The 14,055-nt window shown below is 44.1% G+C and overlaps 1 protein-coding gene across 1 annotated transcript in view; it reads left to right on the top strand.

The window, feature by feature from the left end:
* The window catches only part of LOC124712371, a 155,072-nt gene that overhangs the window by 70,281 nt on the left and 70,736 nt on the right, over positions 1–14,055 (top strand). The window contains exon 4 of the mRNA XM_047242667.1: positions 9,804–10,043. Coding sequence (XP_047098623.1) covers positions 9,804–10,043 — 240 coding nt within the window. The remainder of the gene's footprint in view (positions 1–9,803; positions 10,044–14,055) is intronic.

Consider the following 14,055-nt stretch of genomic DNA (forward strand, 5'->3'; position numbering starts at 1 on the left):
ACTTGTCTACGCAGATCAGCCTGTCCTATAACGCATGGTTTCTTGCTCCAGCGAGGGGACTTTTAACTACACCGTGGTTGCCTCGAACACATCACAATGGGCCACATTTTCGATATCATTATTGTTATTATTGCCGTGGCCGCGCGGGATTAGCCGAGCAGTCTAGGGCGATGCAGTCATGGACTGTTCGGCTGGTCTCGGCGGAGATTCGAGTCCTCCCTCGGGCGTGGGTGTGTGTGTTTGTCCTTAGGATAGTGTGTAAGCTTAGGGACTGATGACCTTAGCAGTTAAGTACTGTAAGATATCACACACTTTTGAACATTATTGTCGTTGTTATTATTATACAGGATTAATTAGTACAAAGATCAATTAGTAAGAGCGTTTTAGTGTATTACTAATATTTTCGGCTAAGCCTCTTTTCATTGGCCATCGATGATCTGCCATTCTCAATGAATGTAGAAGACAGTTTAATGATTTTCTTTCAATCCCATCTATCTTTATTCCATTTCTCCTCATTCTAGCTCGGGAACCTCGTCGTTCAGCGCCCCTAACCCACAAACCCTCTCTGTCTCTGTCTCTCTCTCTCTCTCTCTCTCTCTCTCTCTCACACACACACACACACACACACACACACACACACACACACACACACACACGAGCGCGCGCACGACTCTTGATATTCTGTTGATATTCTGGCGCTCTTCCGTAAGCCATTTCTACAGTTATCATTCCTTTAATGTCAGTTCTGATTCATATCACAGGACAGATCCAACCGCTAGCCGACCCATTCTTTTCGCCGGCAGGTGTGGCCGAGCGGTTCTAGGCGCGTCAGTCTGGAACCGCGCGACCCCTACGGTCGCAGCTTCGAATCCTGCCTCGGGCATGGATGTGTGTGATATCCTTAGGTTAGTTAGATTCAATTAGTTCTAAGTTTTAGGGGACTGATGACCTTATATGTTAAGTCCCATAGTGCTAAGAGCCATTTGAACCATTCTTTTCTTCTTCTTGTTGGGAATGTTCCTGTCCCACCAAAAAGAATTCATCCACTCTAATACTTCCCTGCTTTGTTCTACTGTATTTTGTACTTCACTTCCACATTACCCAATACATTTTTGTCAATATACGGCCCTAGACATTTAAATTTTGCTACCTGTCTGACACTGTTCCCTCATTGATATATACTTCAAAGATAATGTCCCTACTCACTACCAGATATCATCTGCAGCCCTCATTTGACATATTATTGATCCAATCGTTGTATCAAAAAATCGAGATCGTATTCATCTTGTGCTACGATGACTTATCTTCGGAGAGTCACCTCTATGTAGGAGGGGTGGAACTGCTTATTTACAGATCGTACAAAATTGATACGTGTTTCAAAGTTTTAGTGACCTTCGAAGCAGTCACTGAGCCGTGGTAAAATTTGTTGTTTGGAAGAGCGTGCCGCAGCGCGTAGTGTAAAGCAGTCGCCTTCCGTTTCTGGCGGTTGCGCCGCTGTGGCAATCGCAGCTTTGGTGTCTCCCTCTGGTGGGAAAGGGGAAAAGTTGCCTGTTCACGTGCATTTTTCAGTCCGAGTGAGGCTGGGTCAGTCTCGCGTCACCAGTTGCTGGTCAGTCTCTCGTTTGCATTTATGCGGCAGTGAGTGTCTGTCTGTCTTCGGAGTGCTAGTATGGCTGTTGTTAGGATCAAACTTTAAAGCCAGAAAATGAGAGTCTTGCCACTCCGCCAGTAACAGAACTCAGCTAGTGGTCGCCCAGACGGGGCTGTGTTCCTGCACATGAGTCTGCGCGTTAGGCCACCAGTCTGCTCGAGTTGCTTGGGCAACGATTATTGGCGGTTGGATCGGTCGGTTGGTCGGTCGCACATTGAGACACAAGATGACTGGTCCACCTTGAGCGTCGGCGCATGTGAGGTCGCCACGTGAGTCCAGTGGGCCGCGCCGTATAGAAAGGGGTAGTGGCTTCGCGGTCGACACAAGAGCAACAGGAGTTAAACCACGACATCGGGCTAGCCGGGGCGAGCTGCGACGCCGCGAGACGGGAGATCGGCGCACCTTCCTGCGTCCGTTGAAGCGGCTGGCAGTGGACGGTACGGGAGAGCGTTGGGGGTGCTGCGCTAGGTCTTCGCCAGAAATCGCAGTTTATTAGAAGTTAAGTGATTGGAGATATGTTGTTTCATTTACTTGTTAAGTTCTACTTGTCGTCTTGGTTAGGTCACCAGCCGCTTTGTTTTGGTGTCGTCCCACCATTCTTCTCCGTTTACCCACCCGCGGGAAGATGGTTATTTATGAATTGGGTGGTCCGTTTTCCCTTGTGAAGTTGGGACGGGCTAGAACCATCTGCGGTTCGGATTTTTCAGTAATCCCCCTGTCAATCTGCCATACGTTAATAGCTGCCTCTGTCATGTTTGTCGGATTCGGTGTTAACGAATTTATTGCTTAAGGTGTAAAGGCCGAATTTCTGAAATATCTTTTTATCTTGCCTATCATCTTGTGAGGTGGTATATGTGTAATGTAGAGCATGTTGGTACATTTTATGTAAAACTGCATTTCATGGGTTTTATTTAAATTGTCATTTTAGTATATAAAGTTGCCACCCTTCCACCGTAAGAGTTCTTTCAAAAACAAGTTGCACTCTCGGTGGCAAATAATTTTTAACGTGAGTGTTTTGTACCATTTCCATCCCTCTTACGGGGTGCATAGTTTGTGTGTATGTGTGTTTTTAAAATTTTTAGTTTAAAATAATCTGGTGTGTTGCAGATTTTCACCAGTGTAATCTTTCAGAGGTTCCTGTGAGCGGTCTTGACTACGGCCGTGTTAAAAGGTAGCGGCAGGGTTCTCAGCCCGAAAGCTCATACTATCAACAAAAAGAAAATGTTATTTCTGCCTCTGACTAAATTGTAACTTGATATTGACAGGGTGCTTGCTGATTATAATTTTAAATCTGTTTAAAAAAAGGGCTTTTGGGAATAAAATTTCCATTTATTAAAAAAAATTAATTTATTTCATCAGTTACTAATTGGTAACTACTTCCACTTTCACATAGTGTGATTAAATATGTTAATGTTCTTGATGAATCGCTAGTAAATAAATTCTTAAGAAAAGGTTTTGAAAGTTAAATGCACGGTTCAGGTGGTATAGAGCTTAGCAGCCCCATCAGTCAAACAAATGGCTCAAATGATTCAAATGGCTCCGAGCACTATGGGACTTAACTTCTGAGGTCATCAGTCCCCTAGAACTTAGAACTACTTAAACCTAACTAACCTAAGGACATCACACACATCCATGCCCGAGGCAGGATTCGAACCTGCGACCGCAGCGGTCGCGCGGTTCCAGACTGTAGCGTCTAGAACCGTTCGGCCACCCCGGCTGGCGTCAAACAAATCAGTAACAGCTTTCACTGTACGTGCTTGAGCGTTGTCCTGCATAATGATGGTCAGATCCTGCAGAAAGTGTCATCACTTCTGTCTCTATGCTATTCATTTTTGGAACACAACCTACGACCAGCTTCTAAATGTGGAGTAACACGACAGGTACTACACTGACATGCGCTTTCACTTCTTTTTCCTCTTAAGTAGCACACAAAACACCTATTTCTGACATTTTTCTTCTTCTCTGTTACGAATACGTACGCCAGGAAATGAGCCCATGTTTTTTCCTCAAGTCTCGTAAGGACGATTAGAGTTTAGCGTTCTGTGGACAACGAGGTCATTAGAGAACGGTAGCACAAGCTCGGGCTGGCAAAGGATTGGGAAGGAAATGGTCCGTGTCCTTTTCAAAGGGACCATCGTAGCATTTGCCTGTAGCGAATCGCGGAAAACCTAAATCTGAATGGCCGCACAGAAATTTGAACCGTCTTCCCCCCGTGTCCAACGTGGGTCCTGAAGTTGGTGTAGCTGATTTTCTTTTCTTCCCAGTGATCTTGGGATACAATTTTTAGAATAGGTTTAAGACCCATTTAGAAGCTACAAATTGAACTCAATGCTTTGAATTACTGAAGCGCGCGTTAGCGAGCTGAGCTTGTCACACGATTTAAATTCCACGACCTCCGCTAGTCCTTTGATGTGACTAGGTTAAATTATTGCCACTTATTCTCCTCCAAGTTCTAACTTCACACATTCCACTTCATAACGAAAATTAATATCGAAAACTTTGTGGACAACAAAGCAAGTGGAGAACGTGCCCACCAAATAAACTGCTAAGAAAACGACGAAAAGTAAGTCGATAAAAACTTCTTTATGGGTTTGTGATTACTTTACTGACAACCCATTTTTGGAGTACAGTCGCTGACAGAATTAGTGAGACCACACGCTTCATCGTTAAGTTGAACTGCACAGGCTTACTGTATGTTAACACAGCATAACATGCAATGAAACGAATTGCTTCTAACATATTGTATATAGAGTGAAGTCGAAAAACTATCCGAACACAGACTCTTTTAGATAATATATGATACTCTGTTGTTGCTGATTCATGTATCACTTATGCTCATCTTTTGTGTTCAATAAAACAAGGAAAAAACGATGTTTCAAAAATGGTTCAAATGGCTCTGAGCACTATGGGACTTAACATCTGAGGTCATCAGTCCCCTAGAACTTAGAACTACTTAAACCTAACTAACCTAAGGACATCACACACATCCATGCCCGAGGCAGAATTCGAACCTGCGACCGTAGCGGTCACGCGGTTCCAGACTGAAGCGCCTAGAACCGCTCGGCCACACCGGCCGGCAAACGCTGTTTAATATGCACTGTACTAATATAAATTAATTACAACTGATCATGAAAGCGTCACGAAAAGTCTTTTTTCATAAAATAAAGTATCTTAAATTGCCACAAATTAGTAGAATAATTTTCGGCTTCGAAGCGGTGTGTGTCTACGTTCAGTCCACAGTGATACTGAAGTAGCGTTACAGGAAGGACTACTATCAAAGTATATAAAATAATGTAGTGGTAGGAACAGACATAACAAAATCCAGTTGAATCGCTGATTGCAAAACACCCCTTAAGTCCACTTCTGCTGAAAAATGATTTAAATGCAGGAATGCCTACTCTGCATGTAGCGCCTCCAGGATGTGCGCAAAAACAACCAGTTTCATCGTTTGCTGCAATCTAAATCCACAGCATGAAACATTCATTTAAAATACAAAGAGCATAACAGGTTTATGTGAGATACTCGTAATAAAGTAACACGTTGCATGCTATTTGATCTTCAGCATAAGTTTCACCTTTTTCCTAACATTCCAGTAGTAATTGTGTTGTTTTTCTTACCCTTCTTTAAATTAGGTGATCAGTTCCTCCCTTCTGATGTTATTTTTTTCCTTTTGTTATCCCAAAAGTATGCGAGATCAATGGTCAATAATTTTCTAACTTCGAGAAATACAATGTAATTATTTATGAAGTCCACTACCAACAGCTACACTACTAATGGCAAACCCCTGGGCCGGCCGGGGTGGCCGAGCGGTTCTAGGCGCTACAGTCTGGAACCGCGTGACAGCTACGGTTGCAGGTTCGAATCCTGAACCATTTGAACAAACCTCTGGAAATAGTATCTGCCGTAAAATATCTTGGAATAAGTGTCAACAGATACCTTAAGCGGAATGAACATATAAAACAAACAGAAGGAAAAGCAGATGCTAGACTGAGATCTATAGCAAGAATCTCGAGCAAATGTAACTCATCCACGAAAGAAGTAGCTTCCAAAGCACTTTTTCTACCGATTCTTGAACACCGTTCATCAATCTGGAATCCTTACTAATCAGGACTGATACAACAGATAAAGAAGATCCTGCGAAGAGTGACGCTTTTGCTAGGTTTTATTGTTTTAATGCCTTCATTTTTAGTCCAATATGACTATCCGAACCCCTCCACCCCCACCACCACCACCACTGGCCGCCGCCTCCCCCCCCCCCTCCTCCCCGGCGGTGTCGTGCATAGGTGATGGGTAAAACTGTACCCCCAACAACAGAAGCATTTCTCGGATTTACTGTTACATCTCATAAAGGACTCACAATATCTAAAACATTGTCCTTTCAAAACTTGTAAGGCATTAAATTCTGAAATGAATGAGACTAGGCATTTTTTTGTTTGTTCCACCTGTTCCCACACTAGAGCTCATCAAAGTTGGACAAATGTTACACACATAGGAAAAAATTTCGTCTTAACTTGTGTTTTTTGGTAATATCATCTAAATTAACCCATCTATCAATAAATTTGTCTACACAAAAGTCTTAAAGCAAATAATTCTACGTTGGAGAAGACAAAAAGTGAATTTTTGCACAACCCATTTCCGTACAGTTCCACCTTAAAGCTGTACCGTTCTCATCACCAATGAAGACTAAAACGCAGTTCTTCAATAAGTGTTATTAACATTACATTGAACATAGTACTATAGCACTCCATTGTACTAGTCTTGTACTTAGTAAGTATAGGAATACAATAAAACATTAGAAATACATAATATGTAAAAAGACAACCGTAAAAAATGGTTTCATGTAGAATATGATGGGATCCATTCAACTGATATGGAGATAGGATAAGAAACACAGGTCTTGAAATCAATTAGTGATGATTATATTTCATAATAACAAAAACTGTAGTTTATGGCGTGAAGATGAAACGGGAAAAATTAGGTAGGTACACAAATTTCGCAGACGTCGACGTTTGGTTGTCGTTGGGCCGCTCGGTTCCTCAGACTCTGTAATTTTCGATTCACAATCCATCGCCCCATCACTAGGTTCCTCAAAGTCAGTAATTTTCGTCGATCTATATGTGCAGTCCCGATCTTTGTCAACATCTGGTTCGTCAGTTTGTTTTTGCTGGAGGGAGTTAGAGCGCTAGTTCCCCGTGCAATTGACATCAGTCTATGAGTACAGAATCCCAAGGCTTCCGACGCCCACAACCACCTGCACACCCCTCGTTACACGTGCAAAAAATTGTAATGAGTATACAAGGATTAAAATCTAAGGTGACCATTGTTGGGGGGGGGGGGGGGGGGGGGTGTGTACCAGTGATACCTGAAACCATGTTCTACCTGATTGCACTTCTCAAGAAATCCGATGGACAGCTTAAAGAATTCTTCCATTGTGAGCCAGCACGCACTCCCCTCTCCCTGTTCGATCGAGTTCAGTGCTATATGACTTGTTCACACCACTGAATGAGGTAAACCTGGAAGAAGCACCTTTTGTCATCGATGGTGGATTTCTTCTCCACCGCATTGTGCGGAAAATTGTAAAACATTCCAATTAATCCTAATCACATACGTCGAACACCTAAAAAGACATTACAATGTAAGTGCAGCGAGTGTGGTGTTTGATGGCTACTCATAATATCTGCCCACCAAGAGCGCCTCTGCCGAAGCAAGCGACACACCAGTCCTGAGGTTATCATTACCGAGTTACACAGGAGCAATTCCTTTCCAACGACAGAAATGAAGAGCGCCTCCTTAGCTTGCTTACTGAGAGGTTTGAAGGTGAAGGTTTCTCAGTACAGCAAGCTAAAGAAGATGCAGACCACCTGATTGTTGCCACGGTTCTTGGGGTATCACAAGAGTTTGATGAGGTTATGGTAGTTGGTGACGATATTGACCTCGTCATGCTCAATGACCTAGCCACACCATCAGAAAACATACATTTCTCAAAACCTGCGACCCAATAAAAAGTATTTGGTCCAAACAGCTTCAAACTGGCAAACTGCATCATATTTTTCCATGGCATAAGCGCATGTAACACAGCTGCAGCACTCTTTAAGCAGGGCAAGACGAATGCGGTCAAGCTGTTGGTCGAAAATAAATGTCTGATAGAAGAAATCAAGCACTACACTCAAGCTCAAGCTGGACTACTATTCTTAACAACACTCCACGGAGGTAGGACTTTAAACTGCGATTCGACCTGTTTTCCAAAGCCCTCGTGATGTCCAAATTCAACCTGGCATCCCTACCACCAACATCCGAAGCATCCCACCAACATTGCTCGGGTAGTTACCTGCAAGTACAAAAGGGGTTAGGACAGCAGAGAGATCCCCTCCTCGGGGGATGGCAGGCTTCAAAGTTTGGTCTTGACCCCCGTTCCTGGCTCCAACGAACCAGGTACACAGTCTCTCCTCAATTTTCTGCAAGTGCAACAAGGGGTGTGCAGGTAGTTGTTGGTATCGGAAGGCTGAGATTCAGTGCTCATTGACTAGTATCAACTGCAAGCGGTAACTCCCTCCAACCGGAAGAAACTGATGAAGCAGATGTTGACAAAGACCTGGACTGCATATATAGGGCGACGAAAATTACAGGCTTTGAGTAGCCGAGGGGCCCACCGACAGTCAAACGCCGTCATCTGTGAAATTTGTGAACCTACCTATTTTTCCCCTTTTCATCTTCATACCTTTAAGTTTCAGTTATTATGAACTATAATCATCACTAACTTATTTCAAGAATTGTGTTTCTTATCATGTCTCCGTATTAATATCTTAATATCGGTTGAGTAGATCTCATTACATTCTTTATGAAACCATTTTTCAATATTGGATGGGTCTGTCAAACTTTGGTGAGCACTGGTATGGGAACGGATGGTCCAAAAAATATGCATCTGGTCTCATTAAATTCAGAATCTAATGCCTTATGACTTTTAAAAGGACCAAGTTTTCGACATTGTAAGTCCTTCACGAGATATAACCGTAAAACCGAAGAATACCCCGTTTCTGGGTACATTTTTACCCCTCACCACTTCAGCATAACTCCGCCGGAGTTGGGGAGGGGCAGGGAGGGGGGGGGAGGTAGGGAACCTAGAAAAGACATATTGGGCCACACAAATGAAGCCATTAAAACAATAAAACCATTTTAGAAATTATTTCCCATTTAGATTCTAAACCAACTGGCCTATTACTGGGTGCGTGTATGTTACAGAGATGCTCAAGAAACTCCAGTCGCAGACACTACAGGAGAAGAGCTGTGCATCATGGTTTACTATTTAGACTCTGAGACAGTACTTTTCGGGGAAGAGGCGAACATCAGTTTACTTCCTCCCATGTACATCTCGCGACATGACCACAACGAGAAATTAGAATAGAGGCTTACCGACAATCATTCTTTCCACGCACCATTCGCTAGCGGAACAGGGTAGCGGGGATCAGGTTTCGGTACCAAAAGTATCCTCCTCTACTCATCGTCAGGTGGCTTGCGGAGTATTGTTGTAGATGTAGATGTGGATGTAGCGGTCGCGCGGTTCCAGACTGTAGCGCCTAGAACCGCTCGGCCATTCAGTCCGGCGTTTCAGTATCACTTTCACTTGTTAAGCAAGTATCGTCATCACTGTACTCATCATGCACATTGCCCACAAAGTCGAATGTATGCGACATTGCACTGACTCATTTTGCAGAATCGCTAATATTTCATCTGCCACTTAGTTCTCACTCTGAGAAATTCCTTGGGTTCCTTTCTGACGAAATGCCAAGTTCGGCAGCTATTATCGTAGATATAATGCAATGTTTGCTTTGTTTATCGTTGTCATTGCTCTCCTTTGTATCAGAACCACTAGCACTGTAGCACTGTTGTGAGTTACTCATCAACGAAGCAGTTCAACTATGCTCCGTAGCCTCATTTTGTCCCCACCATTGGATACCTCCAGTCTTGCCACCTGTTGTCATTAGCAGCCAATACTGTGGTTCCTTGGCAGAAAATGTGTGGGCGTCGAATGCTGTAAAAATTATTCGCCTTATGCGACCGCGCACAGATGGCAGTGCTCTACCGCCTATAAAGCACATTTCCCCAGAAGGCAGGCTAAACACTGTAGAGCTCATTCCGTATTGCGCATGCGCAGATGGAGGAGCTTGTGTGGCCAGTAGCGTCGGTGGTGAGGGGCCTGCGACTGCTGGGGCTGTGGCTGCCGCCCCCAGGCCGGCGCCGCCCCCACCGCCTGGCACTGGGCGGGGTGCTGCTGGGCCACGTCATCCTCCTCCTGGGCAGCGCGGCCAACCTCGTCATGGACACCCCTGACGACCTGCCGCAGCTCGCCTTCAACGCCTACAACACCTTCATCTGCTTTGGCCTCATTGTCAAGGTCAGCTGGCCACTCAGTAGCCTCTGTGCAAAATTCTATTGCAAAACCGTCGGTACACGGGACGAGGCAGCTAACGTTGCCGTGCACAAAGAGGGTATAGCCAGTGACACAAAGGGGTCGTCGGAAAATGGGGCGAGCTGGTTAACTTGATTTTGCACTCTCAGCGCTCTCCAGCGGCACTTGTCGGCTTTATTTGTCTCACAAACCATACAAGCTGTTCACGAAAATGGACGTGCATAGAAATCCTACATTAGATGGACTAAACGCACGTTTCCCCTTTTGATCACATGCTAGTTACACTGATCAGCCACAACATTATGACCACCTAGCTATTACCCAGTATCTCCATCTTTGGCACAGCTAACAGCAGCAACGCATTGTGGCATGGAAGCAGTGAAGCTTTGGTAGGTCGCTCGAGTAAGCTGGCACTGCATCTGCTCACACAAGTCATTTAATTCCCATAAGTTGTGGGGAGTGGGCGTTGAGCTCTGACACCACATTCAACCACATCTCAGATGTGTTCGATCAGGTTCTGGTGTGGAAAGTAGGGGCCAGCACATCTATTGTAACTCGTCACTGTGTTTCTCGGACCACTCCATCACACTTCTGGCTTTGTCACATGGCGGATTATCTTGTTGAAAAATGTCACTGCCATTGGGAAACATGATCAGTATGAAGGGGTGTACATGGTCTGCAACCAGAGTATCATATTCCTTGGCCATCATGGTGCCTTGCTCGAACGACGTCCAGTGCCAATGGTCATGTACCCAAGTCGGTGGTATTTGCCGATCTCGTGGTGTTAACATTGGTACATGCATAGGTCATCAGCTATAGAGGTCCAATGTTGGCAATGTTCAGTGCATTGCATGTTCAGACACACTTGTACTCTGCCCAGCATCAAAGCCTGTTGGTTGGCCACAGTTTGCTGCCTTTCCTGTTTTACTAGTGTGCCTAGTCTACGACGTCCGACTTCTTTAGCGAGGACTGGCCGCCCAACGCAGAGGTTCTGGGCGTGGTTTCACCTTGATTTTACGACGTGTTGAAGGCACTCGCTACAGCACTTCTCGAACGCCTGACAAGTCGTGCAGTTTAGGAACTGCTCGTGCCGAGACTCCGGCCTATCGCAGTCTGCCCCCCCCCCCCCCCTCCCCGCCGTTAGATGGATCGCACGCTTTCCCCGATCTACACAGAAACAACACGGTCCCTGATCCTGCATGTACCGTGCATGTGTCTGACTAGCAGTCATTGCTTGGCAGGTGACACTACTATTGCTTGGACGGGTTTACATCGACAGAAAGTCGGTGATATTAATGTTTTGGATGATCAATGTACGTTGTTCCGTCTGTGGTATACATAAATAAAAGCTTCAATATTTCTGAACATGGAATGGGCCAAAAATTTAAGCTACATTTCCAATGAGTGAGGACATAATCTTATAAAAGAACAACAAATCGAACAAACTCGCTACTGACAGAGAGTGCACTTATATATACGTAACATCAAATATTGCAGACATTATTTCTAAGAATTTCATAGAAAAGTCCCAAGACCATTTAGAAAATGCAAACGTGAAAAGAAATTGTGCACAGCAAGATTCGAACTCTCCACTCTACCAGCGGTTCCGCAACACAGCAGGTCAACCAAATACACTGCTCTGAGTTGCTAGCACTCATGTATTTCATGTCACTATCTTTTAAAGACATAATGATCTAAGTGTTATTAATTGACATTTATTTATGAGAAATCCTAACAATAACGACATGTTTTCCTGAATCTTCAGTGGGTCGTTGCCTTAAAATAGCTTACTCTCATAAGTTATAACGCGAAAATAACTGAATACGAACATTATTTAACAACCAATATGAAGTTTCCCGTCACTTTATTACAGCAAATCGTAGCAATAACAAATCGTTCTCGAGATATTCAGTGTGCTGGTGCTTAGAAACAACATATATTCATAGGGTGTAAGGTATAATAACATAAAACCCACCGAATATGGGCTTCTGCTGAATACAATTACAATACGGCGTCTTGTTTTCTACTTGTGACGTACGTAGCGTTCTTGATTCCTACTGCCGGCCGGAGTGGCTGTGCGGTTCTAGGCGCTTCAGTTTGGAACCGTGTGACCGCTACGGTCGCAGGTTCGAATCCTGCCTCGGGCATGGATGTGTGTGATGTCTTTAGGTTAGTTAGGTTTAAGTAGTTCTAAGTTCTAGGGGACTGATGACCTCAGATGTTAAGTCCCGTAGTGCTCAGAGCCATTCGAACCATTCGATTCCTACTGGTTGTATTTTACATGGCAGGTTACCAATATATCGCAGAAATTATTTTGTGTTTCATGTTTCGAAGTGGCTCCTCGTCGTGAAATAGCAAGACACGACGTCACAAGGCTTGTAGTGCGCCATGTCAACGTTAGCTAACTCGTCTCGTGCGCTGGCGGCTTAAGTTAAAACTCTGTCATAGACATTCTACGACGACGAGCTGAAAAATAATGCCTCCGAATGTTTTAAGTCGAAACTCCTGAAGCTTTTTAAATAAAACCAACTCTATTAACTTTCTACATCTTTATTCTTCATGTCTACATATTAATTTCTCAAGACAGTCACCCTAGGGACGAACACATTTCTCCCAACGAGAGACCAGTTTGTTGATACCGTCGCTGTAGACTGATTTGTTGATGGAGCTACAACCGCATCTCTGTCTGAGCTGCTTCATTCTATCAAAGCGAAGTGTCATTTAAGTTATGGAAACAGATTAGGACTGTCCGTGTCATGCTCAAGGAGAGAATGCTCCAAGTGTGGACCCTTCGAATTCGTGCTTTCAGTGTTCTGAGGGTCTCGCTGTACCTTGCGTAGCTTATGACAGTGCCTTTAGGTGCGAATTCCAAATACACCACACTCTGAACATCCTGTAATATTGTTAACATGACTTTGCCTCCTGCTGGCGTGCTCTTGTACTTTTCTCGTCGGTGATCCTTTGTAGCGAAACTCCATTGATGTTCTCCTGCGTTCGGGGTTAAAATGATGAACCCAGCTTTTATCACTTGCCTCAGTGTTGAGAAATCCTTCTCCCTCATGCTCAAAACGCGAACGAAATTGTGACAGATGTTCAGTTGGCTCGGTTTTATGTCAGGTGTGAACATTTGAGGTATTCATCGTGTACACAGTTTTCTGTACTACAGTTCTACAGTGCTTATATGATACACTTACCTACGATCTGCGTCTGCGTTATCCGACGATTTTCTCTGATGAATTCATCAACCCGACTCCAGTGAGCCTGGTCGATTGCCTACAACGTCGTCCAATCTGAATTCTGTCACTCACGTTGAGGTTGGCACCACCGTTTCCCTTACTACGAGCACGAACAATCCAACGTCGCACATTATTGATGTCCATACAGTCATAACTGTAGCACAGCTTTCATTCTTTATGGGAGGGACGATTTCTGCAGCTAGAAACTCGATTACAGCACGCAGTTTCTCACTCACCGACATAATTAACGTTACACACAGCCGTGTTAGACGTTACACTTATGAGCCCTCTAGCGGCAGACAGTTGCAGCTTGACGCAGCGAAGCGGGGAAGTCGACCGAGTAATATGCATCAGATGTAATACGTTAATCGATATTGAGAACAGAAAAAAAATTTCGGAGGCATTAGCTTTCAGCAAGCCCTCATTTTCAGCATCTTACCAGAGCACATGAACGGTCATGTAGGCAAAGTAGTGCAGTTTAATACGGAATTAAGGAACTTACTATTGGGTAACTCCTAGTGCACTGAAGAGTATCTTCAGCAAAACTGTTGAATGCAATGTCTTAGATTAGCGTATAATTACAATTAGCATTGTAACACGTCATTTCACTGCACTCCACTTAAATGTACATGCCTTACTTCTTTCCTCATCCCAGAAACTATGCTTAGTGGGACTCGTGAAATACTGAAATGATATAGAGCAGGATGGAGAAATGTTAAGGTATAGGATCTGTTGAAAAACATAGTACTTAAAACACATCT

The sequence above is a fragment of the Schistocerca piceifrons genome, chromosome 8 (assembly GCF_021461385.2).
Source record: "Schistocerca piceifrons isolate TAMUIC-IGC-003096 chromosome 8, iqSchPice1.1, whole genome shotgun sequence".
Taxonomy (NCBI): domain Eukaryota; kingdom Metazoa; phylum Arthropoda; class Insecta; order Orthoptera; family Acrididae; genus Schistocerca; species Schistocerca piceifrons.